Below are 26,992 nucleotides of genomic sequence, written 5' to 3' on the forward strand. Positions count from 1 at the left end.
GCTTTGAGCTTTCAAAAGTCCACACCATTCCAAGTCGGCTCTCTCTCTGCCTCCAACTTGCTGATCAAGATATAAGCTTTCAGCTGTTTCTGCCACAGTGCCTTTGCTCCGCCATCACGGACTCTAACCCCCTGAAGCTGTGAGCCTCACACTGAGTATTTTTTTATGCATTGCCTCGCTCATGGTGTTTTATCCCAGCAATAGAAAAAAAAAGTAACTGAGACAATCAATAAAGCTGTTAAGAATAAACACTGGTGTTCCAGTTGTGAGAAGCTGGAACAGGAAACTGTCTTGAAAGCTAGAAAGTACCCATATCACCAACATTTTCTCTCTCTCCTCTTTTGGCAGTGCTGGGGTTGAGCCTAGAGGCTAACTCACGCTGGCCAATGGCTCTATCACTGAACTTGATCCTAGGCTTTGATTTACTTTCTGGATTACATTTATGGATTTGCTTGCAGGGAGTGCAGGCACCACCACAACGTGTGGAGGCCAGAGCATGGTTGGAGAGTTGATTGTCTTCTGTTGTGTAGCTTCTGGGGACCAGCCTCAGGCAGTGAGGCTTGGCAGAAAGAGCCCTAACCAGCTGAACCATCTCCAGGAAACCCACCTTCTGATGTTTTTTTGGACAGGCCTTGTTACTATTCAGCTCAACCTGGCCTCATGTTTGAACTCAAGCTTCTTCTGCTTTCATCCTCCTCCTGAGTGCTGGAATTACAGATGGGAAGCCATAGTGATTGATCGATTTCTTAGATGTCTTGCCTAATTCTAGTGTGAACAGACTGATACAGAATTAGAGCTTGCTATCCATAGTCGGGATGGTACAGTGTCATTTATAGTCAAAGTTAACTAAAATTCAGTCAACTCTCTTGAATGTAAAGCGTTTTCTTTTCAAGCAGAACATTCACCCAGTCATACAAGATGTGGTCTGTGAACCAATCGACTACTTACCTCTTTGGCCCGAAGGAGCTGCGCTTGCTCAATCTTATTGATGACTGCTTTTACTGATAGTGGCATTTCGAGTTTACTGGTCGCTGGATCCTCATGACCGCCTTGGGACTTTCTTTTCACCATGGCACCATCCTTGAATTCGTTGTCTGAGTCGGACTCACCATTGCCATCACTTTGCCTTTTGGCAAACATTTTGAATATTTGGGTAATCTGTTTGTATTCCTTCTATTTTTCACAGAATATAGGCAAATGCGAATAAAAGTGTCCACTGGGAAGCTGCAAGCCTACTTCACGAGGCTGTGGCTTACCTACTTGGACCAACTAGAGGCCTTCTACTGTTCTTGATGATGCTATTAATAGGCCCATTGTGACACTATCATTGATTAGAACATTTAAGAACGCTTACTCTGTGTAAAGAACTAGGCATTCTATGTGCTGTGATAGCAGAGGGGGAGGGGAATGAAAGACCAGGTAGTAGGGGCACTAAAAGGAATAGAAGACAGTCCTGCATTGATGAACTTCAATTATAGGTGTTAGAACCCAAGAGCCAGTGTTCCCAGTGTAACCGTTCATTCTTCTCTATACTACAACAGTTTTAACCCTGTAACGGAATAGCTCCGAGCTCCTCATCTGGCCCTTAACTTTTCTAGCATTTGATTACTTAGAAGGTATTTGGAAGAGTATCACAGTTTCCCTTATTATTCTTTTGTTTTTTGTTTGTTTGTTTCCCAAAGAGCCCAACAAAGGCTTTGGGGTTTCATAGTTGGCTCACAAAATCGTAGGGAACATTAGAGGCTTCTACCTGAGAAGAGATGCCTCTTTGGGCAGCTCTGACAGCAGGGGAGGTGCTGGGATTACAGGTGTGCATGACCACGCTTGGCCAGATAACTTTAGGTAAAAGAACAAGCATTAGAAATAAAGTTGAGTTCGTCTTTCTTCTTCCCAGATGTCTGTCTCCTCCTCTATCTGACTTCAGAGGTAACAGCAGTCATGAATGTGGTGTACCGGTACCTAGTGTGTCTTTACATAGTTTTACTCTGTGTTTATGTATTCATAAACTTTATAGCATCATTTGATAGGTTCTATGTATTTTTTAAAATTATAGATGTATAATTTAAGCTCTCTCCAAAACTTCCTCTGTTGAGTCCTTGTTGTAAAGTTAGTCCTCTGTTGAGTCCTTGTAAGTTTTGAATAGGATACAACTTAGGAGTTTTAGTTCCTAGGGAAGAGAAGGCTGAATCAGGATGTGGTAACTTTTCTTTTCTCTTCCCCTGCATCTCTTCTGTATAGTACTGATGATTGGATGCAGGGTCTCATGCATGCCACACAAGCTCCCCACCACTAACTGCATACCCAACTCCACCTCCTTTTATTTTCATTTTTATTTTAGACAGTTCTTGCTAAATTACCCAGATTGGGCTTGAATTAATCCTGTACCCCAGGCTGGACTTGAATTTAAATTTTTTTTTTTTTTTTTTTTTTTTGTATATGGAGCTGAGGATTGAACCCAGGGCCTTGTGCTTGCTAGGCAAGCGCTCTACCACTGAGCTAAATCCCCAACCCAGGAATTTAAATTTTTTTAATTACATATTACATTGGTTGCTTGCTTGATCGATTGATTGATTGATTGTGTGTGTGTGTGTGTGTGTGTGTGTGTGTGTGTGTGTGTGTAGCTTGTGGGAATCAGTCAATTTTCTCCTACCTGTGGTTTCTGGGAACTCTACCTAGGTTGCCTGGTCTGGCAGCAAGAGCCTTTACCCAATGAGCCATCTCACTGGCCAAGGTCTTCAACTTTTGACCTTCCTACCTCAGGTAGTTAGGATTATAGGCCTGCTCTTCCAGGCCTAACTGTTCTCTTCTAAAAGTAATAAACACACACAGATCAAATGAAATGTTCTCTCTTTAAGATGACATCGTCAGCTAGGCATGGTGGTTCATACCTGTAATTCCAGTACTCAGGTGCTGAGGCGAGAGAATTGCTGTGAGTTCAGCCTACAGAATGAGACCCTATTTCAAAACAACAACAACAACAAAAATTGACGCCCCTCCCCTGTTCCTGAATAACTTCCTAACTGGTCTTGTACCACACCTAGTCACTGGGTACAAATGTCACTGGTGTACACGAGCTGGCCATCTTCTCCAGAGCCGAGTCTGGTTTTGACTTTTATTTTGCTCACGTTCAGTTAGTCTTCCTTAGCTCTTCCAGAGAAGGTGACTGGAGTGGATGCCTCTCTTCCCTCGCATTTCCTGAGGCCCAGAGTCCAGTGGCCCTGAGGCCTATGGTCGTTACTTCCTCTCTTTCCCCATAAATCATAACTCAGGCTTATTTACTCCACAGGTTCAGGATGTCCTTTGTTGTCACGGTATGAATGCCTCAAAACCCTTTTATTTGCAAAGAGAAAAAACACAACTTCTCTTTCATTATTTGTTTACCCTGGGAGGCATCCACTGAGCACTTCAACTAGTACTTGTCCACTGAACTCATTGAACATTATTTCTCTCTCATTCTTGTATTTTTTTTTCATGTAGCATGGGATTCATCAGCAACTGGAAATGAAGCCTTTTTTAAGGGCAAGTTTTAAAATCCTTCTAACTGAGAAACATTTGTTGAGATACCATTATGCCACTGCAGTTATCCTAAACCAAGAAGACCACACCATAGGGTTTTTGTGAAGACACTAAAAAAGGAAAAAAAAAATTAAGATAGACTGTAAGGTGCTAACAAAAGCCATGTAGAAGAAAGCTCTGGAAAGCAGAAGCTTTGGGAAAACCTTATGGAGAGAGATGGTTGGCTGACAAGTAGGAAGAACGCCCTAAGTCATGGCTTTGGAGGTAAGTGCAAAAGTTTCTATCCTAGTGGGGAAGAGTTTGATGACTGAGATAAAATAATGGGAGTTTACAAGCAAGGAGATTAAGGAGGGCTGAAATAGAAAGTATCAGCAATTTAATGGTGAAGAGAGTTTGGTATCACTGTGAGAAAGTGAGAAGTTTCTTGTGATACAAACCCAAGGAGATTACAGGGATTAAGAATACAAAGCCACTGGTGGTGGCTCACGCCTTTAATCCCAGCACTCGGGAGGCAGAGGCAGGTGGATCTCTGAGTTCGAGGCCAGCCTGGTCTACAGAGTGAGATCCAGGACAGGTGCAAAGCTACACAGAGAAACCCTGTCTCGAAAAACCAAAAGAAAAAAAAAAAAAAAAAAAAAAAGAGGAAGACCTTGGGGCTGAAGAGATGGCTCAGCTGCCAAGAGAACACTGCTTTTGCAAAAGGTTCCAAACACCCACATCCGGTGGTTCACAGCCACCTTGGAGTCCAGGCCCAGGGAATCTGTGGCTTCAGGCCTTCAAGGGCTCTTCTTTCATGTGTACATAGCTGAACTCAGACACACACAATATATAATTAAAGATAATAAAAATGAATATTTATTATTATTATTTTGAGTCAGTGTTTCTCTGTATAGCCCTGGCTGTCCTGGAACTCACTCTACAGACCAGGCTGGACTGGAACTCACAGAGATCCGTCTGCCTCTGCCTCCTGAGTGTGGGGATTAAAGGTGAGTGCCACCACCATCCGGCTTTAAGGTGTTTTGTTTTGTTTTGTTTTTTTGTTTGTTTTAATCACCGAATGGGGAAAAAATTGGAAAATATTAAGGCAAGTAAAAGCTTTTCCCCACTCCATACAACGTTTCACTGTATATCATGACACTACATCTGGCAGACATAATTATTTCAAAAGATGAATGTAAGCCAGGCAGTGGTGGTGCACGCCTTTAATCCCAGCAGTTAGGAGGTGGAGCCACGAGGATCTCTGTCAGCCTGGTCTACAGAGCCTAAGATCCAGGACAGGCACTAAAACTACACGGAGAAATACTGTCTCAGAAAACAACGACAAACAAAAAAGTGTTTGAAACTAAAGGAGACTGGTAAGGAAAAAATAACTCTAGCAAAGTAACAAAACAAAACAACACAGATTTAAAAAGCTTTACAGAATTTTATTTTAATAGGAAAACACCAATAAAAAGGAAACCTAGACTAATTATTAGTTAGTAGCACATTAAGGATAGAAGTGGAGCATCATTATGTTAATGAATCCCTGATTCCAAGGGACCTGGGGCTAAGTAATATTAAAGTTGTATCTAAAGGAATCTGATCTGCTGTAGGGCTCCTTCAACAAAAATGGGGAGAGTAACAATTTACTTATAGGGCCTCAGGAGGAACTCATGCAATATGCTTGGTCCGGTCCCAGGCACTTGTATCTTTGCTACTAACCACAGCCTCCACTAACCCCCCTTGGGCGTTTGTTGTTTGTTTGTTTTTGAGAGCCAGTACATTTTCAGCAGGGGCGGGCGTTGGGTCGATGTCGTCGTACACTACCGCCTTTTTACCAACCTAGGTTCTCAACGACCACCACGGGCGCAATCCTTAGCAGTGCGGTAGTCATATTTTCGATAAAAGGCAGAATGGGTCCGTGAGAGTTGTGCACACACCCCGTGGCACCGAACGGGACGGCGTCTTCCCCCAGGCGAACGAGACGCGTGGGGCCGCGCGGCTAGAGGAGGAGGTCGAGCCAGAGAGAAGCACGCGGGGCCGGGGCGGGGGGCGGGGCGGGGGCGGGGCAGGGGGCGGGCCTCCGCTCCCGGAAGCAGTTTGTCTCCAGCACCGGAAACAGTTGTTGCTTCCAGAGAGGCGGGACTGGGCGGGTCAGGGCGCAGCGGCTGACGGCGGGGGAGGAGCCGGGTCCACTGCCGGGTGGAGGGGCAAGGCGAGTGTCCTTATCCTACCGATTGGGGCCCGGGCCTGTGAGCCAGTTGGAGTCGCGGCAGCGTGAGCGATCGGGCCGAGCGGAAGCAGACATGTTGCTCTTCGTGGAGGTGAGCGGCTCCGGGCGTCCGGGGAGGCTGTGAGAAGGGCTCCGGTGTGGGGGGCGCGGGCCGGTCCCACCGCCATGTGACTTTCCAGGCCGTACACGCCGCGGAACCCGCCGAGAGGCTGACACAGCACCTGGGCCGTGCAGGCCTGCAGCGCCGCCGTGCGCTCCGGCACACTCGAGGCCGCGCCGGGGGTCGGGCCCGCGGCGGCGGCGGCGGCGGCGGCGGCGGCGGCGGCAGGGGAGGTGGCGTGTCGGGGGCTAGGCTGAGGTGGCGTGAGGCGCCGAGGGAGAGCGGAGCGTCCCATATGGAGCTCCTGGAGGAGGCGAGCGGGCGGGGGCGGGGGGCGGAGTCTGCGGAGAAAGGGTGGTCAGGTGGGCGCGTTCCGGGGGCTCGGAGGCCTCGCGGGGCGGCCTGGGACCGCGGCGAGCAACATGTGGGGCCCCGGGAGCTGCCGGCGAGCCGCGGGCGTCGTCGCGGACGCGGTGCCGCGCGTGTGGGGAGGGGCGCGCTTTTTGAGAAGGGACGGGGAGGGCCCCGGCCCCGAACCCCCCACCTCCCCACCTCCCCACCCCCAAGCGGGGCCGGAATTGTGTGGGGTCCCCGGTCGCTAGCTCTGGAACGTTCTGTGGGGAGAGGCGGGCGCGTGCGTCTGAACGGCGAAGCCCTCCAGGGGTCGGAAGCCTTGAAAGGCACCGCTCTGACCTTTTGTAAAAAGTTGCTCGGGCTGCGGCTGCGTGGTGCGGCTTGATTCCGCGGGCCTGGAGAAAAGCTATTTGCAAGGAACATTTCGGGGAGGAGAGGAACTTAAGCGAGAAGCCCCGGTGTTTGGTGGCGTGGGGTCAGTCGGGGCGTTTGGTTTGGTTGGGCCGTCTACCGTCCGCCTCTCTGAGATTTCAAGGTAGTGATTACCTGCCTTAAATAATGAAGTATAATTTCTCTCGTTTCTGCCCTGTTGTGTTCAGTGAGCATCAGCTGACTGACCGCCTGGCAAATGCTTTGAGTAGATTCCAGATCATATTGTTCTTACATTGTGAAAACGTCAATCCAGCAAAGTGCAACTTTGCAACTTGGCGTTTGTTAACTATGCCCATAAAAAGAGTCTTTTCATGAGGGAAGGAATCACAGGTTGTATAATGGACCTGGAAGCTGGGGCCCACTTAATGGGGGTGGTGACGGGTCTGAGGCGGTGGGTGAATCTTATTCCCTGATAGTCTGGCATAAAATAAATGATTTTATTTATTTTTATTTTCATTGTATATTCGTTGTACATGGTATTATGTTACATAAGGAGATTTTTTGGCATCATGTGTACTGTATATTAAGCAAATTCCTCCTCATATTCCCTATACACTTATTTTCCCTCTGCTATTCTACCTTTTACATTTCCTTGAAGTTTATGTGGCTATTAATTTTAGGATCCTTAAACTAGACGTTAAAGACACTTAATTGCTATATATCCAAGGTTAGTAATATGTATTAATTTGGATTTCTGAAGCATACCACTAAAAGTTTTGAAACCAGTGACTTCGTTTTGTTTTGTTTGTTTGTTTGTTTGTTTGTTTGTTTTTTTTGGTTTTTCCAGACAGAGTTTCTCTGTGTAGTTTTGGTGCCTGTCTTGGAACTCACTCTGTAGACCAGGCTGGCCTCGAACTCAGAGATCGGCCTGTCTGTCTGTCTGTCTGTCTGTCTGTCTCTCTCTCTCTCTCTCTCTCTCAAGTGCTGGGATTAAAGGCATGTGCCACCACTGCTTAGCTCACCTGTGTTGCAGGTTTTAAAAGGAGAGAAAGGGAAAATAGACAAAAGATTGTGAAGTTTCGTTTTGTCTGTATGATTTCCAGAATAAATTGAGTTCCAAGTTGGTTTGACTTTATTAAATGTGAACTTTACTAGTAGGTACATTTAGTGTTTTTGCTAGGCCCTCTCCTTTCTCTAAAACAACATTGCATTGTTTTTACAGTTGAGGGAACAAGTTGAGAGGTTAAAGAATTTAGTAATGACTAAGTAAGCAATAGAAAGAATTTACATCCAAGTCACCCTAATGTTAAACCAGCCATAATTTCCCAGTTTAGATATAGTACATGTCTTTGCCTCCAAAGTGCTGGGATTAAAGGTGTACACCTCAGCTAATGAATATTGAGGCAGGATTATTAACCGTTTTTCACTAAACAACTATGTATAGTTTATATCCCCATTAGTTATTTTTTTGATTCAGTTTCTTTTTTTCTCATGCAGTTTATTGAAAATTAATGTCTTGAAATATTCAGGACTTAATATGTAGTATTAAATCCAGTCAGAGCCGGGTGATGGTGGTGTACGCCTTTAATACCAGCATTCAGGAGGCAGAGCCAGGCGGATCTCTGTGAGTTCGAGGCCAGCCTGGTCTACAGAGAGCCAGGACAGGCACCAAAGCTACAGAGAAACCCTGTCTTGAAAAACAAAAACAGTCAGAAACAAGACATTGGTCATTTGGCATTTGAAAAAAATTTACTGTATTTGATTCTTAGGGGAGAGAGTGAGCAAAACCCAGAGGACTACTTACACCCATCCCCTAGTATTGATTCTTACAACCTCATGATACAGAAATTCTCAACAAGGGACCAGAGCTCAGAAGTTCTAACTGGACTGCAGATAGAAAAGAATTGAAAATTCTAACTAATAATAATGGTTTAGACTACTGAGTGCTAGGATTATGGGCATGAACATCTGCATTCAATTTAAAGGTGTTTTAAACTTACAGTATAGGCTTTTGATGCTTTGTGTATGTGTTTAGGGTGTTTGAGTACCACAAATGTCAGTACAACTTTTTGTTTTGTTTTTTTGTTTTTGTTTTTTTGAGACAGGGTTTCTCTGTGTAGCTTTGCGCCTTTCCTGGAACTCACTCTGTAGACCAGGCTGGCCTTGAACTCACAGAGATCCACCTGCCTCTGCCTCCCAAGTGCTGGGGTTAAAGGCAAGTGCCACCAACACCCTGCAAGCACAACTTGTTTTTGTTTGGAGACAGGGTTTCTTTGTGTAACAGCCTTGGCTGTCTCTTTGTAGACCAGGCTGATCTCCAACTCAAGAGATCTGCCTGTCTCTGCCTCCCAGGTGCTGGAATTAAGGGTGTGAGCCACCACAGAATCAGCTGGACTGCTTTTCTGGAGTAAGTTCTCTCCTTCCACTACAGGGGCCCCAGGATTCAAACTCAGTTTGTCGGGCTTACAGCAAGTGCCTTTAACCATTAAGCCATTTTGCTGGTCCTTCATTGGTATTTTTTAAGACATTCACATTTTAATGTAGCATCACCACATCTACCTCTAGAATTTTTTTCATCAGATTTTGCGAAATTGAAACATGGTGAGGCAAAGCTACAAAGAGTAACCCTATCTCAAAAAACAAACAAAAAATGCTGGGCAGTGGTGGCTCACACCTTTAATCCCAGTACACACCTTTAATCCCAGCAGAGGCAGGTGGATCTCTGAATTGAGGCCAGTTTGGGCTACTGAGTAAGTTCCAGGAAAGGCGGTGGGGGGGGGGTGGGGAGTTAAAAGAAAAAACACTGGAAGATAGCTTGAGGGCCCTGCCTTTAATTCTAGTACCCAGGAGACAGAGAGAAGCAAGTTGATCTCTGATGTGAGGCCTAGCTTTGAGACCCTGGATTCAATCTCCATTACTATGGGGGAAAAAAAAAAGAAAGGTTGATGGTTGATACACACTAGCTACTTGAATAGGAAGATTGCCTGAGCCTAGCCAATTGAGAGCAGCCTGGGCAACATAATGAGACTTTTTCAAAACAAAAACAAGTGAAAACTGGACCTTTGGCCAGACAGAGAAACTGTACTTCGAATTGGTTACTTTCTAGTTTTGTGCCTTTGGGCAAGTTATTTAACCCTTGCTTCTCAGTTTCCTTTTTTGTAAGTTGAGGATTATACTAATAATTTATAAGACCTATGGTAAGTCAAGAGGAATGACAAGGCAAAACATTTAAAATTATAAGGACTTTGAGCTCCGGCTGCCTTAGTGTATGTATGAAAGATGTTCTCATGTTCATTCTCATTTGAAAGTAACAAGGCTTGCTAACTTAACATTATATATAGGAATAAAAAAGTACCTTTGCTGAATTGAGAGACTGCTCAGCAAGTAAGCTCTGGCTACTCTTTCAGAGGACCTGGGTTCAATTCTCACACCCACCTGGTAACTCATCTGTAACTCAAACACTCCTTGTCCTCTGCGGGCACTGCACATATGTGCTGCACAGACATGCATGCAGACAAAACACTCATATACATAACTATATAAATATACTCATCCATGATCCTTGAGGATCTCCTGTATTCTGACTGTTCATATATTCTCCAAGGTGTTAGAGGACAGTAATTCATAGACAAGGTCACTGCCCCTGTGGTCAAATTCACAGACAGAATAAATCAATTTTAAATTACAATAAGCATTTTGTATGGAAGTTTAAATACTATTAGGAAAATTAGTGTGATTATTCTTTTCTTTAACTAAAATTCATCTATGCCTTTCCCTGAGATGGAAAAGATCTGAATTGACTTCTGCCCTGGGGACCCTGTTTTTTGTTGGTTGTTTTTTTTGTTGTTGGTTTTTTTTGTTGTTGTTGTTGTTTTTGTTTTTAAGATTTATTTGTTTATTATGTATATAGCATGTATAACTGCAGGCCAGAAGAGGGTACCAGATCTCATTACAGATGGTTGTGAGCCACCATGTGGTTGCTGGGAACTGAACTCAGGACCTCTGGAAGAGCAGCCAGTGCTCTTAACCTCTGAGCCATCTCTCCAGTCCCGGAGACCCTGGTTCTTATCTGGTAGCTATTTTCTGTATCCATTTCTTGCTGATTATAGACACTTCAGGTAAAACTGGGGTCAGAGGTCATTTGCTTAGAGATTTATTCCTATGTAGCAGTATATAGCTTATTTATTGGTTTAAGATCGTTTAATAAGCAACATCGGTTTATTGGTTTAAGATTGCAGACTTTACAGAATGATTACCAAAGGTCCAAATACTGGCCTTTTCTTACTAGCTACACAAACCTGGGATTGGGCAGATTAATTTACTGTAAGGTAGGGTAGTTTTCTGCTCTTAATCCTTAAAATGTTGATGATAATGTTTAATTGAAGTTGTTATAAAGGTGTTTCTTCAATATTAGTAACTATTCTTTGAATGAATGAAGTTCCACCCTTTTTTGAGGCAAAGTTTTCCTAGCTGGTATGGAACTTACTATGTAGACCAAGCTGGCCTTGAACTCAGATATGCCTGCCTTTGCTTTAGAAATGCTAGGTTAGGGGGTGTGGTAGGCCAGATTCCCACTTTAATTTTTTTTATTTTTCATAAAATACTTTAAGAATCTTCTGAAAATCCTGGGCATAGTGGTGCACCTTTTTAATACCAGCACCTGGAAGGCAGAAGCAGGCAGGTCTGAATTTGAGGCCAGTCTGGTCTACAGAGGGAGTTCCAGGATAGCCAGGGCTACACAGAGAGACCCTATCATTTTTTTTTTTTTTTTGAGACAGGGTTTCTCTGTAGCTTTGGAGCCTGTCCTGGACTAGCTCTGTAGACCAGGCTGGCCTCGAACTCACAGAGATCTGCCTGCCTCTGCCTTCCGAGTGCTGGGATAATAGGCGTGCGCCACCACCACCCAGCCAAGAAACCCTGTCTAAAAAACAAAACAAAACAAAAGAAAAAAAAATCTTTTGGTAGGACTCCATAGTCATAATTGATGAAATGACATGTGTTTTCTGTTTTTTTTTTTTTTTTCTTTTTCTTGTAGTTAATCAGGTTTTCTTATTTTATTTAATATGTATGAGTGTTTTGACTGCATGTATGTTTGGAGCTGTGTTCATCCCTGATTCCTTTGTGGGTCAGAAGAGGTTGTTATCCAGTCTCCTGGAATTGGAGTTACAGATGGTTGTGAGCTACCTTGTGGGTGCCAGGAACAGAACCAGAGTTCTTTGCAAAAGCAACAAATTCCCTTAAATGCCAAGACATATCTGTAGCCCCTGGCTTTTTGTTTCTTGACAGTGTCTTTTATAGCTCAGGCTGCCCTTGGAGTCCTAAAGATGACTGAAATCCTGTTCCTTAATCCATGTGTTTCTCAATTTTAGGGATAGTTTGGTTATTTTGTAATTATGCTGACACATCATCTACTGTATGTTGGCAATAACTGGCAACAGTTTCAGTATCTACTCTGACAGGTTAGTTTGTTAGTACATATGTTATGTAACTGTGTAGCCTCAGTGGCTTACTTATAGAATGTTCGTTGGTCTTTTGGTTTTTTGAGACAGGATCTTTCTCTTGTAGCCCAAACTGACTTGGAACTTGTATTTATACAAGGATTACAGGAGTGTAACACCATGCTCAGTTCTGAGCTGTTTGATGATTATATATTTATATTTATAATGTATATATTTATATATTTATCAAGCTGTAGAAGATGGAAGTCTTTATTAAACCTTAGTCAAGTTGAATCAAGAACTAAAAGTATGCTTTTGCTTGGCATGCCAAGGCAGGAGGATTATGAATTGGGGGTTGACTTCTACTATGTATCCTGTCTCAAAGAAGGGAGGTGGTGGGGTTGGGGATTTAGCTCAGTGGTAGAGCGCTTGCCTTGCAAGCACAAGGCCCTGGGTTTGATCCTCAGCTCAAAAAAAAAAAAAAAAAAAAAAAGAAGGGAGGTGGCAATATACTGGTGTGATGGCATATGCCTATAAACCCAGCACTTGGGAGATGGGGATAGGAGGATGAGGAGTTCAGGGTGTTTGTATTTTTTAAAAAAATGTGATTTGGGGCCTGGTGTAGATGACTCAGTGATTAAGAGCACTGGCTGCTCTTTCAGAGGACCTGGGTTCAATTCCTAGCACTCACGTGGCAGCTCACAACTGTCTGTAACTCCAGTTCCAGGGGATCTGACACTCATATGAACATGCATGCTGGCAAAAACAAACATCAGTGTATATGAAATAAAAATAATTTTTTAAAAGATTTATTTATTTATTATGTATACAGTGTTATGCCTGCATGTATGCCTGTATACCATAAGAGAACACCAGATTTCATTAAAGATGGTTGTAAGCCATCATGTGGGTGGTGAACTCAGGACCTCTGGAAGAACAGCCAGTGTTCTTAACCTGAGCCATCTCTTCAGCCCCAAATAATTTTTTAAAAGTGTGATTTTAATATAAACTGATTTGTAGATTTATAGTTTTTTTTTTTTTAATTATTTTTAAAGACATGCTATAGAAGACACCAAACTTTTTGTTGATTGTCTTGTTCCAATTTTCCTCCTTATGATTCTGGGGATCAAACTGAGGATCATGTTTCCTGCCTTTTCCAGTTTTTGTTTTGTTTTTTATCTCAGGTTATTTTTACAAAGAACACAACATCCTGGGCTAGGGATGTAGCCTATTATAGAGTGCTTGCTTGACATGCCTAGGGCACTTACAGAGAACCAAAAATCATTAGCATCCTTATGTATATATCCTTTAGGTAGAACTCACATAGTAGGGCAGCATAGAAACTTTCTATTTCTTCACTGAGCCCTCTCCCCAGCTTCTGTTTTTGCTTTTTGAAACAGAATCTTGCCTGGTCTGGCCTCATATTCCCTTTGTTGTTCCAAGTGGCCTTAAGTCTCATACGTTCTCATACCTGGCCTCCAAGTACAGATGTTTTGTAGCTCAAGTTTTCCTGTGTCCCACCCGGTCTGCAGCTGCTCAGACCCAAGTAAACCCACAGAGGCTTATATTAATTAAAAGTGCTTGTCCATTAGCTCAGGCTTGCTACTTACTGACTAGCTCTTACACTTAAACTCAGCCGATTTCTGTTAATCTGTATATTGCCGTATGTTCTGTGGCTTTACCTATGTGCCATGACATGCTGCTCCCAGGACGGCAGGCTGTTTTCCCCTGTCTCAGCCTTCCTCTTCCCAGAATTCTTGTCTGCTTATCCTATACTTCCTGCCTGGCTACTGGCCAATCAGCGTTTTATTAAACCAGCGTACAAAAGCATTATCCTACAGCAATGTGTTAAGTTGTTACTATCATTACTGACCAAATTGATGTCTAAAGTTTTAAAATATTTTTCCTTAATGTCCAATTTTTGAAATGTCACATTTATATACCATAAATAAATATAACTTAAAATAAGTGAAATTTTGCTTATCAATTTAAAAACCATAAAAGTAGCATTAAGTTTGGGAAAATGTAGAAAAGCACGGAAATGAAATAAAGGTGCTGTTGCCTAGGGTTAACCAGTATCAGTATTTGTTTGTTTGGGTCTCTACAGTCTATCTTGTACATGTACATTGTTCTCATACAATTGGGTAATTTCCATAAGAAGAGAGTTGCTTTGTAGCCAGAAGTTTATCCAGTCTGAATCTTTCTCACCCATGGTCCCACAACTGCTTATAAAATGATCATTCAGAGACTTAATATTAATTACAAACTGCCTGGCCTATGGCTCAGGCTTATCATTAACTGGCTCTTACAACTGAATTCAAACCGTTTCTATTAATCTGTGTTGCCAGTGGCTTCATGGTGTTACCTGTGTTCCATTACATCTTGCTTCCCCAGCAGTGTTTAGCGTCTCCTCTCACTCTGCCTTCTCTTCGCCTGTGTCTATTCTGCCGTGCCATAGGCTAAAGCAGCTTCTTTGTTAACTGATGAGAGCAACATGTGTTCACAGCGTACAGAAAGGCTATCCCACAATATTGCTTGCTTGCTTGCTTTTTTGGTTTTTTGAGACAGGGTTTCTCTGTGTGGCTTTGCACCTTTCCTGGATCTCACAGAGATCAGCCTGACTCTGCCTCCCGAGTGCTGGGATTAAAGGCTTGTGCCACCACCGCCCAGTGCTTTCTTTCTTTCTTTTTTTTTTAAATAAAGATTTTGGTGAACTTTTTCTATATCCACTTAATAATTCTTCCCACTTAGGGATTTATACAGATGGTCTTGTGTGCTTTATGTGTGGTTTTGTCTGGTACTAGCAGCTTGTACAAACATTATGAGGTAAACAACAAATTGACATTGTTGAGTGTATTCAGAGTTCATACATTGGTTTTAAGGCTCTGGGGTACTCTAATATGTATGATCTACAGTTATTGAACAAGTAACTGAAGTTAAATGTTTCTAACTTTTACTATTAAAAATAAACATGGGTGAACATCTTTTTGCTCACATGTTTTTCAATAGCTATTCTTAGTTGTTTAGTAAGTCACATATAATTTCTGGAGCTAAGAATGTATACATGTAAGGCTTTTTTGACTGACATTGCCAATTCTGTGGAGAAGTTGTGTAAATGATGGAAATAATAAACTGGATTATTTGTAACAAGTCTTTTTCTGTCCAGCCATCCAGTTTCCAAATAACAACATAGAAACTTCTTAAGTATAAAAGTTTGACCTTAGCTTGGGCTTATTCCTAACTAGTTCTTTTTTTTTTTTTTTAATTTAATTTAATTTTACTTATCAGCCATGGGTTCCCCTGTCCTCCCCCTCCTACTCCCACCTTCCCCCATCCCCTCCCCCCCATTCCCATCTCCTCCAGGGCAAAGACTCCCCTGGGGATTCAGCTCAACCTGGTAGATTCAGTCCAGGCAGGTCCAGTCCCCTCCTTCCAGGCTGAGCAAAGTGTCCCCGCATAAGCCCCAGGTTCAAACAGCCAGCTCATGCACTAAGGACAGGTCCGGGTCCCACTGCCTGGGTGCCTCCCAAACAGTTCAAGCTATTCAGTTGCCTCACTTATCCAGAGGGCCTGATCGAACTAGTTCTTATAACTTAAATTAACCCATATCTTTTAATCTTCATTCTTTATGTGGCTTGGTTACCTTTTCCCTGTACTGTCCATCCTGCTTCCTCAACATCTGCCTGGTAACTCCACCTCTCCTCCCAGAGCACTCTCTGGCTGGAAGTCCTACCTATACTGCTTAGCTATTAGCCTTTTAGCTTTTAATTAAACCAATCACAGTGACATATCTTTACATGATGTAATCAAATATCACATAACATTTGTTGTCACATGTATAAAGAACCATTGAGTCCACTTGGGATGCCCAAGTAGGATTGATTGTATGTTCCAGGCCAGGGTGGCCTAGATAGTGAAACTCTATCTTAAAAGATACTGGAGCTAGAAAGATGACTTAGAAGTTGTGGTTTGTGAGTGCATACTGTTCTTACAGAAGACCTAACTTGAGTTTGCTTCCCATCATCCACATCTGGTGCTCACAAACTGCCTGTTACTCCAGCTCTAGGGGATCCAACACCTTCCTGCCTCTGAAGGTGCTTGCACTCAGGCACTTGTGTGACACACACACATACACACACACACACACACACACACACTCTTAAAAATAAATCTAAAAAGTAAACTAAGCTAGGCAAGGTGATTCCTGCCTTTAATACCAGCAAAGATAGGAGAATCTCTTGTTTTAGGCTAACCCAATCTACAGGCATATACCACTGTACCCTGCAAATAAGAGTTGTCTGGGCACAAGCCATATAATGCTGCTATACTTAGTCTAGTGACAGTTGATCTGAGCCTTTATTAAATGACTTAATGAGTTGTATTTCATATGGGTATGCTGGACAAAGTGACGATTCATGTACCAAGGTGATAGCGTGGGAATTTATCACACTACTCAGAAATGTATAATATAAAACTTCAATTATGAAGTTTTTCATCTCATGTTTTAAAATGCTGTTAACCATGGGTATTTGAGCTGAAAGTGAGACCAAACCTAAGACAGACCAGCTGTAGAAAGGCAGTAGTATTCCATAAGGTGTACAGTATTAACCATTCAGTCTCAGACATTTAAGTTTTTGGGTTTTTTTTAACATGGGGTCATAGCTGTTAAGAGTCTTACTGATTTCATGTGAATAGCAGAAATAATAGAATACTTTACTTGGTCTACCTCCTCCACCCCACTCCCATACCCACTCCCAAACCCCCAAGACAGAATTTCTGTGTAGTCCTACCTGGCTTGTAACTCAGAGAGATCCGCCTGCCTCTGCCTTCTGTGCTGGGATTAAAGGCGTGTGCCATCACTGCCTGGGTTTGTCTGACTTCTTTTGAGACTCATTGCCTAAATATCAAGAATGTGTACTTTGAGGCTGGAGAGACGGCTCAGAGGTTAAGAGCACTGGCTGCTCTTCCAGAGGTCCTGAGTTCAATTCCCAGCAACCACATGGTGGCTCACAACCATCTGTAATGAGATCTGGCGCCCTCTTCTGGTCATACATGCTGTATACATAATAAATACATCTTTGAAAAAAAAAAAGAATGTGTACTTAGTAAACTATTCTGATAAAATGTACAGTTAACAAGACAGAAGAAGGAAACTGACCCAAACATAGTAAGGTACCCAAGGCATGTATAAACCACAATGACTTTTTAAAAATATTTTCTTATTTTATTGCATGTGTATGTGCTTGCATGTATGTCTGTGCCTGGTTCAGTCAAAGGACAGAAAGGGCATTGATCCACTGGAACTGGAGTACAGACGGTTGTTAGTTGGTTGTTATCTATGTGAGTACTGGGAATTAAACCTGGGTCCTCTGGAAAAAGTCAGTGCTCTCGACCTGAGTTGTCTCTCCAACCCACATAATGACTTTTGATAAAAGTGCCTTATGATATTATTGATGTCAAAACTGTTAGTTATATAATTATTGAACAACAGAATGTGGTTTTTTTTCTGTTATACCATAGTTACTTCTATAATGTTGGAATTACTCTTTAGTTTTAAAGCAAGATATATTGTACTCTTCTGGGAAAATTTAGAACTGGATATTTTGATGCTGTGGTTTATTCTCAAAGTTGGTGCAGTAGATTCATGATATCCCTGGTGTGGCAATGTTGAGGTTATGGGATCTTTTTTTTTTTTTTTTAATATGGAATGCTTCACGAATTTGTGTGTCATCCTTGCGCAGGGGCCATGCTAATCTTCTGTATGTTCCAATTTTAGTATAGTTATGGGATCTTTATGATTTAGAATCTGATACAAGACAATTAAGTCATGGGGCTCCTCCTTCATCAATGAATGAGTAGTGCTATCTTGAACAAGTGGCTCTGGTCTCTTGTGAATGCATATATCTGTCAAGAGCTGGTTGTAAAGCAGGGTCATCACATGAACTCAGCCACTTTAGAGCAGTCTGTTTTTCTGCTTCTCCATGTTGTGATACTAAAGAGTGTGAAGTCACTAAGAAAGTAGCTGAACTCTAAAGATAAGTCAGAAAAGTACTTATCTGGGGAAGCTGATAAAACTTGGGCTATCCTTACTTAGTATCTGTTGATCATCTGTGCTCAGAACCACCAGAATACAATGTAAACTAGAATCAAACAAGTGATAATTCTTAGAGAAAAGGAAAACTGCCAGTTTTTAGCCTTGATTAGTATGGGAAGGGTCTTTAATATTCTAATCCCATACATAGTATTCTGTAACTAAATTCACAATCACTAAATTAGTAACTCTAAATTAGTAACTAATGGCAGAGTAGTGGGGAGTACTTACTTAATTGTTCTTAAAATGTGAATGAACTTAGACATGGCAGATTTCATTTCAAAACTTAAAAAAAAAAAGTATTACTATTGGTGTGTGTGTTATGTTTAAGTGTGTTCATATGTGCCATGGTGTGTGTGTGAAGGTCAAAGGGCAACTTTGTGTCAGTTCTCTCTTTGTCCTTTTATGCAGGTTCCAGGGATCAAATTCAAGTTGTCAGTCATGACAAGTCATTTACTTCCTCAGCTGTTTTTCCTTCCCCATAACTTTTTTTCAATTGATAAAAGAAAGTAGTTGAGAAATATAAGCTGGGCAGTGGTGGCACACACCTTTAATCTCAGCATTCAGGTGGCAGAGGCAGGTGGACCTCAGGGGTCAAGGCCAGCCTGGTCTACATAGTGAGTTCCAGGACATCCAGGGCTACACAGAGAAACTCTGTTTTGGAAAAAAGAAAGAAAAGAAGGAAGGAAAGAAGGAAGGAAGGGAGAGAAATATTGCAAACAGATTGTAATGAAACAATATTCTTTCATTGACGGTTACTTGGAGAAACTCAAGTAAAAGATTGGTTCATTAGAAGAGTGTGGGAGAAATTCATGACATAATTCAGGAAAGACGGCCAGACCTCCTAGAAACAGACAGGCGGCGGGGGGGGGGGGGGGGGGGGGGGGTGGAGAAACTAATAACAGAAGATTTTTAAACGAAAGGTTGGTAAGACAGTTTAGCAGGTAAAGGCATTTGCCAATAAGCAACCTGAGTTTGATTCCTAGGACACACATGGTTGAAAGAGAACCAACTCTGTCACATCCTCTGATCTCTGCACACACACATACATTAAATAAATAGATAATTTGAACATCAGAAGAGGTCTTGAGAGATACTTCAACAGTTAAGAATGCTTACTATTCTTGCAGAGGACCTGGATTTTGTTCCCACCAACAGTTCCAGGAGATCTAGTGCCCTATACCAAGCAGATCGTTTTCTTTTGTCTTAGGATAGAATTTCCATTGAGTGAATCATTCAGCCTTAGAAATCTGACAGTAATAAAAATGATGTATTCTGAAAATTTCTATGAACAACTAAAAACATTGCTTTTAGATACATTTTAGTTATGTGAGTACTTTCTCTGAGCTGAGGATTGAACTCAGGGCCTTGCCCTTGCTAGGCAAGCGCTCTACCACTGAGCTAAATCCCCAACCGTGAATACTTTTAATAATAAAATTCATGACATTTTCAAGTAGGTTGGGATACAAAAATATTTTCTTAATTTTTAAAAATTTTATGTTTGTTATTTTGAAATAATATCTCATGTGGCCCAGCCTGACCTCAAACATATTATAGTTAGTTGATGCCAGCCTTGAACTTCTGATCCTCTTGCTTTTATCTACCAAGTGTGGGATTATCCAGTGCCTCCGCCTGCTTAGGCAGTATTTTAAAAAGGGCCAGGCGTGGTAGTAAATGTCTTTAATGCCAGACTCAGGAGGTACAGGCAGACAGGTCATTGTGAGTTCCAGACCAGCCTGGGCTACATAGTGAGACCCTATCTCCACAATTTAAAGAAGAAAATGTTTTGTAGAGGTGCATATTTTTTATTACATGGATAGCCTATTTCACATGGAAATCTGAAATGCTTAGTTTAGATCAATTACTTTTAAAGTTTTATATTTTCACATAGATCACATAGATATTTGGCTGGGTGTGGTGGTACAATCCTGACACTTAGGAAGTAGACAAAGACTGAGGACAACTTGAGCTGAGTAGTTGAGTAGTGAGTAGAACAGAGGGTTAATACTTATGAACTGTTTGTCTGGTAGTGTTTGTGTGTGTGTGTGTGTGTGTGTGTGTGTGTGTGTGTGTGTGTTTCTTTCAAATGGTAAGTAATAGAAAAGCCCTTGATCTAAATTTACACAGATCTTTTGATTGTTTAGCAGGTAACATCTAAAGGCACTGGTTTAAATCCTAATGCCAAAGTATGGCAAGAACTTCCTTCTGGAAATCCTGATGGCACTCCTGTAACTGAAAGCTCTTGGCATGAAACTGCAGCCACATCTGGATCTCATCCTGAGGGTAAGTCTTAAGTATTTATTGGAAAAATTTTGGTTAAATGTATGGTCGTCAGATCAGCTCAAACAGGTTTGAGATAGCCTTTGATTATTTGGTGTGTTGGTTAACATTTTGTTGCTGAACAAAATACATAAGAAAAGTCAACTTTTAAGGAAGAAAGATTTACTTTGGCTCATGAAGTTTCAGTTAGTAGTAACTTGGTTCCATCACTTTGGGCATCTGGGGTGGCAGAATATCATGACTGGGGGGCTCCTGGTAGAACAGATTTGCTAATGTCTTGAGACCCTCAAAGAACCTGAGATTAAAGATCGAGCTTGGGACATGCCACCACAAAGCTCTTCCCTTCCATTTGGTCCTCTTAACATGCCATCATTTCCAAAGGGCTCCTAGGGTTTGGAGCTCCTGAGCAGATTGATAGATTGATGGAGTGAGTCACACTTTACTAGCCAGACTCACCTAAACAGTGTACACCAGGGCAAAACATTTTTAGCACTTGGGGACACTTTTCAGATTCAAACAAAGGCCGGGCCGGTGGTGGTGTAAACAAAACATACAATCTGGCCTGGAGCGATGGTCAGAGGTTAAGAGCACCGTCTGCTCTTCCAGAGGTTCCTGAGTTCAATTCCCAGCACCCACATGGTGGCTCACAACCATCTGTAATGAGATCTGGTGCCCTCTTCTGTATATATAATAAATAAATAAATCTTATGAAAAAAAAGAAAGAAAGAAAAAAGTATTCCAGCCAGGCGGTGGTGGTGTACATCTTTAATCCCAGCACTCTGGGAGGCAGAGGCAGGCGGATCTCTGAGTTCCAGGACAGCCATGGCTACATAGAAACTGTGTTCCCCAGGTTTAAGCCAATACAAGTCTTCATTAGGCCAGGTGGTGGTGGCGGCAGCACACGCCTTTAATCCCAGCACTCAGGAGGCAGGGGCAGGTGGATCTTTTGAGTTCAAGGCCAGCCAGGTCTACAGAGCGAGACCCAGGACAGGCGCAAAGCTACACAGAGAAACCCTGTCTTGAAAAACCAAAAAAAGATTCAAAGATTTGATGAAATTTATATGTGAATGCTTAACATTATAGTTTGTCTATGATTCTTTTTTTATACATTACATACGAATAGTCACTAACTTCAAGTACTATGTATTTGTGTGGGGGTTTTTGTTTGTTTGTTTGATGGTTTTTGTTTTTTGGGTTTTTTTTTTTTGGTTTTTTTTTCTCGAGACAGTTTCTCTGTGTTGTTTTGGTGCCTTTCCTGGATCTTGCCTCAAACTCACAGAGATCCACCTGGCTCTGCCTCCCAAGAGTGCACCACTGACTGGCGTATGTGTGTGTGTTTTTGAGTCAGCGTCTAGTCCATTTATAGTATATCATTTATAATTTTTTAGCTTTGTTTGAGTTTGTCATCAGATGTATTAACTCATTGGCTTTGAGCAGTTAACCTGAAGTGCTTATTTCCGTCATCTGCAAAGTAGAAATCATGTAACGTGATAATCTATCAGAGTATAATGTTTCCAGGAAAGTCAGCAAAGGACTTACACCAGAGTCAACTACATAAAGTAATAACTTATCCATAACTGTCAAAATTGTCTCCCTTCAAAATAACTTACCTTAAGCCATGGGGACTTTTCTCCAACTAGTACAGTTCTTTGACATTTTTTTAGTGGCTATGACTCAAAGTTACTGAAGGTGGGTTTAAATAATTCCTGTATACTTTCAATACCCTTTCTTAAAAACAGGTAATACAGAACTTTCAGAAGATATGTGCAAGGAATATGAAGTCATGTATTCTCCAGTTTGTGAACCCACAAGAAATACTACAGACATCGAGGAGTCAGCTGATGGAATGATTTTAGGACCTGAAGATCTGAGTTACCAAATATATGATGTTTCTGGTAATCTTTGTTTTCATATTGCTAAAATGAGAATTTAGTATTCTTAGCTCTCCTCCCATCATTGATCAATTTGGGGTTTTTGGGGTTTTTTTCTTTTTTGGAGCTGAGAATCGAACCCAGAGCCTTGCACTTGCTAGGCAAGTGCTCTACTACTGAGCTAAATTCCCAACCCCAAAAGTAGGAAGTTCTTTCTAAGGCTTTGGGTATCTTTTCCTTTTTTTTTTTTTTTTTGGTTTTTTGAGACAGGGTTTCTCTGTAGTTTTGCACCTTTCTTGGATCTCATTTGGTAGCCCAGGTTGGCCTCAAACTCACAGAGATCCGCCTGCCTCTGCCTCCCAAGTGCTGGGATTAAAGGTGTGCACCACCACTGCCCAGCTTGTTTTTTTTTTTTTTTTTTTTTTAAGAAGCTTATATCAAACAACTACTAGGTGATTATTAAAAATACTGTTGGCTAGTACCCGGAGGTAAAATTTGTAGAGGAAGAATCTTCGTGAAATCTTGTTAAAGAAAAGTTGACATTAAAGATATCAAGAGAAAGTAAAGAGAGATTCGAATTTCAACAGTTCTAAGTTTCTCTGTTGATTATTGCAGTTTTATCAATTTTTCAACCACGTTGTCAGCATGAAATTTATTTTAAATGTTTATTTCAGAGAGATTAATTTTAAGGAAAAAATATTAAGCCCCGGGCAGTGGAGGTGCATACCTTTAATCCTAACACTTGAGAGGCAGAAGCAGGCACATCTCTGAATTTGAGGCCAGCCTGGTCTACAGGGCAAGTTCCAGGACAACCAGGGCTGCACAGAGAAATCCTTTCTGAGATCAGGGCAATATGTAGAGTTCTAGGTGGGTAGGGGCAGCACTCACTCCTAATCCATGCACTTAGTGGACAGAGGCAACTGGATTGAGAGTTTGAGGCTAGCTTGGGCAAAAAGAGTCCCTCTTTAACATTAACCACAGACTCTGTACTTCTGTTTGCATCTTTTTTTTTCCACATTGATCCAACCAACGTGGAATAGTAGTCAATATGATTTAAAGAGGTTGAAAAACATTTTAGATGTATTTTTCATTTTTCAAAAAATTATGTCTGTGTGTATGTGCATAAGCCCCCAAAGGCCACCACTGGAGCCGGAATTACTTTTAGTTGTGAAACAGCCAACTTAGGTGCTGGGACCCAGTTACGATTTCTTCCCTGGTACGTGCAGTGCATGCTCTTAACTGCTGAACCATCTCTCTAGCCATAAAAATAAAGCAAATTGAAAGGTAGCTGAAGTGAACCATAGGTTGTGACTGTCTGACTTTATTTTTCCAAAGGGTCTTTTGGAAAACTAATTATAATATGGAGTAGGCATATCTCTTTCTGCCTCAAGTAGCCCTGTGACTTAGAAGATCTACAAATAATTGTCTTCAATTATTCTTCTTCCTCTTGAAGCCATGTCTTACTATGTATGTAGCCTTGGCTGGCCCACAACTTGCTGGCTTCAAACTCAGATATGCCTTCCTCCAAAGTACTGACGATATTAAAGATGTTCACTACTGTTCCTGGCTTCAGTTGCCTTTTAAATACTTAGACTTGTTTGTGTGTGTGTGGTGTGAGAGCATGCATCCACGAGTGTGCCCATGTATACTGAGGTTATGGGCACAGGCAGTCATGCTTAGCTTTTTACTTGGGTGCTTAGAATCTGAGTTCAGTTCCTTATGCTGGCTCCCAGCCAGTGAGCATCTCCTATGAGGCACTGCAGTCTGTAACTAGTTCCAGAGGGTCCAGTGCTCTCTTGACTCTGTTGGCACCAGGCATGCGTATGTAGTTCACAGGCATAATTAATTAATTAGTTAGTTAATTAATTTTTAGGAATAAACAAAAAATGAAGTGATGTCTCCTTTCAATCTATGGTCATATTATAGATAACAATTGGCTACTTTGAATATAGACTTGGTGAATGATGTGGTGCAGCTAGTTTGAATGAGCTTCCTGTAAATGACATTGAAAGTTAAGTAAATGGGTTATTCATTTAGCTAGCATTTGGATAGGTGACTTCCATATAAAAGATTGCATATACAGATGAAAAGCTCATGGGGTATTGGTGCTTTGTCATACTAAGTTCAATTTCTAGAACCCACATACAGGCAGATGGAAAAAACCAACACTGCAAAGTTGTCCTTTGGTTGCCACATGCACACCTACGCAGATTTTCACTCAATCTCTCTCTCTTTCTCTCTCACATGCACACGCACACACAAACACACACAAATTTTTTCTTTAATAATGTGTATATGTATGTGTGTGTCTTCTAGATATGTGTGCCTGTGTGGGCCGTAGGGTTGTATCTCCGTTGAATTTAAGTTACACATGGTTGTGAGGCACCCAACTTGGGTGCTGGTAACTAAGTTTGGATCTTCTGCAAAAGGAGCTCACACTCTTTTTAACTGCTGAGTTAACCTCTCCATCCCACAATAGTTTTTTGTTTGTTTGCTAGGTTTTTTTGTTTTGTTTTGTTTTGTTTTTTCCAGACGGTTTCTCTGTAGCCTTGGCTGTCCTGGAACTTGCTTTGTAAACAGTGTGAGTTCAAAGGCCTTGAACTCACAGAGATCCTCCTGCCTCTGCCTGAGTGCTGGGATTAAAGGCCTGCGCCACCACACCCTGCTGTAATTTTTTTTAAACAGTATTCCACAGGGCCTGAGAGGGATGGTTCATTAATTAATAGCACTCTTCCAGGGGACCTGGGTTTGGTTCCGAGCAGCCATAGGGAGGCTCACAGACCATCCAAACTCCAGTTCTAGGGGGTCTGTTGTCCTCTTCTGACCTCCAATAGCATGTAGACAAATACTCATACATAAAATAATAAAGTGGAAAAAATAATGTTTAAAGATTTCTTATAGTAGGAGGGCACACGCCTTTAATCCCAGCATTTAGGAGGCAGAGGCAGGAGGATCTCTGTGAGTTTGAGGCCAGCCTGGGCTACAGAGCAAGTCCAGGACAGCCAGGGCTATACAGAGAAACCCTGCCTCAAAACAAAAGGGTGGGGGGAGAATTAAGAAAATATTGTATGTACTTAGAATGGAAAACCTTCACTACTGATGAAGTTAATTTATCACTATCTATTTAAGTTTAGCAATTAGTCATTTTTAAGAAGTGCTCAGTATGTGAAATACTTACTGGAGGACCTAGGTCCCAATTCCTAGCGCCCACGTACAAGCTAAGCATGGTAGGTTTGAGTCTAACCCAGTGTTAGACAGTACTAATTAACAGGGACAGGCAGATCCTGGGCACTTCCTGGACAGCCACCACAGCAGGTGCAGTGAGAGATCTTGTCTCAGACTAAGGTGGAGAATGATAAGAGGACACCAGACATCCACTTCTGGCCTGCACGCACACATGGAACATACATGTGTGTAGCTGGAGTATTTTTGGTCCTGCCTGGCTCAGGATAAATTTCTCTCACCTGCCAGCCCCACAGCTGCTCAGACCAACCAAGTAAACATACAGAGACTTATATTGCTTACAAACTGTATGGCCGCAGCAGGCTTCTTGTTATCTACTTCTTTTATCTTAAATTAACCCATTTCTGTTAATCTATACTTTGTCATGTGGCTCGTGGCTTACCAGTACCTTACATCTTCCTTGTCATAGCGGAGGCTGGCAGTGTCTCTGCACTTCCCACTTCTCTTCTCTGCTTGTCCTGCCTATACTTCCTGCCTGGCTACTGGCCAGTCAGTGTTTTATTAACCAATCAGAACAACACATTTGACATACAGAACATCCCACAGCACATGTGTGCACTTGTGTTTCTTCTAGGGAGGTGGGGAAGCTTCCATGTGTTTTAAAGCCTGCCTGGGCTACATAGTGAAGCATATCCCTGTGCAACATAATCTCAGTACTTGACAGTAGAGGTGGAAAAGTTAGGAGTTCAGGGTCATCCTTGCCCACATAGTGAGGTTGAAGTTAGTTTAACATGAAATGCTATCTCAAAAAAGTAAAAACCAACCAACCAAACAAAAATCAAGAAATGAAGAAAAAAGGTCTAAAAAAGAGCGAGACTCACACAGGGTCTATTGCTAGTAAACAGCTACATAAACCCAGTGTGTCCCACGTTAGTTCCTGTCTCCAAATTTAGATCACCACTCATTATGTTTGGGCTGCTTTTTTGTTTGTTTTGAGTTTTCATTGAAGAACTGGATGGTTTTCACTTTTTTTATTGTGTTTTTTATTTTTGAAACAGTGTTTCTGTATTGTCTGGTTGCCCTCAGATCTGCCTGCCTCTCTAAATTTTATAATCACTTCAGGGCAGTGTTTAACAACATTGTAGTCAAATGCTTTTAGTATTAATAATCCTTTGTTATTGCTTAGTGATATGTGTGTGTGTCTGTCTGTCTGTCTTGGTTTTTGAGACAGGGTCTCTCATTGGCTTCGGGCTCACCCATTAGGTTATGCTGGCTGGCTAGAGAGCCCCTGGGATTGATTTCAGCTCCCTGGTACTAGAATTACAAAGTGTGCACTATGGTGTTATCAAATCTGGCTTTTTATTGTTTCTTCTGGGGATTGAATTTGGGGTCATTCTTGTGTGACAAGCACTTTACTGACTGAGCATTTCCCAGCCCTTACATGTATGAAATATGTATGTGACACTGCATATTGAATCCATTGCCACACATTTGCTATCTCATCACTGTATTTCGGAGTTCAGCCCCAGCACAATAAGGTAATTCTTCAGTCAGTATGAAGTATTGCTGAAAAAA

General features: G+C 41.9%; 2 protein-coding genes and 1 pseudogene across 4 annotated transcripts in view; 1 reads left to right on the top strand and 2 right to left on the bottom strand.

The window, feature by feature from the left end:
- Positions 1-1,140, bottom strand: part of Fam186a (family with sequence similarity 186 member A) — a 109,555-nt gene extending 108,415 nt beyond the window's left edge. Inside the window, 1 exon segment of the mRNA XM_036207629.1 lies at positions 949-1,140. Coding sequence (XP_036063522.1) covers positions 949-1,140 — 192 coding nt within the window.
- A 4,510-nt stretch (positions 1,141-5,650) lies between these two features.
- Larp4 (La ribonucleoprotein 4) overlaps positions 5,651-26,992 on the top strand; it is a 47,892-nt gene continuing 26,550 nt past the window's right edge. Inside the window, exons 1-3 of one of the 3 annotated variants that reach the window (XM_036208197.1) lie at positions 5,651-5,819; positions 20,228-20,366; positions 22,103-22,258. In XM_036208197.1, coding sequence (XP_036064090.1) covers positions 5,802-5,819; positions 20,228-20,366; positions 22,103-22,258 — 313 coding nt within the window. In that variant the 5' untranslated portion in view covers positions 5,651-5,801. The remainder of the gene's footprint in view (positions 5,820-20,227; positions 20,367-22,102; positions 22,259-26,992) is intronic. The other 2 variants (XM_036208195.1, XM_036208196.1) reach the window with 2 other exon arrangements.
- Positions 17,689-17,787, bottom strand: LOC118597562 (annotated as a pseudogene).

Source organism: Onychomys torridus, chromosome 16 (assembly GCF_903995425.1).
Source record: "Onychomys torridus chromosome 16, mOncTor1.1, whole genome shotgun sequence".
NCBI lineage: Eukaryota > Metazoa > Chordata > Mammalia > Rodentia > Cricetidae > Onychomys > Onychomys torridus.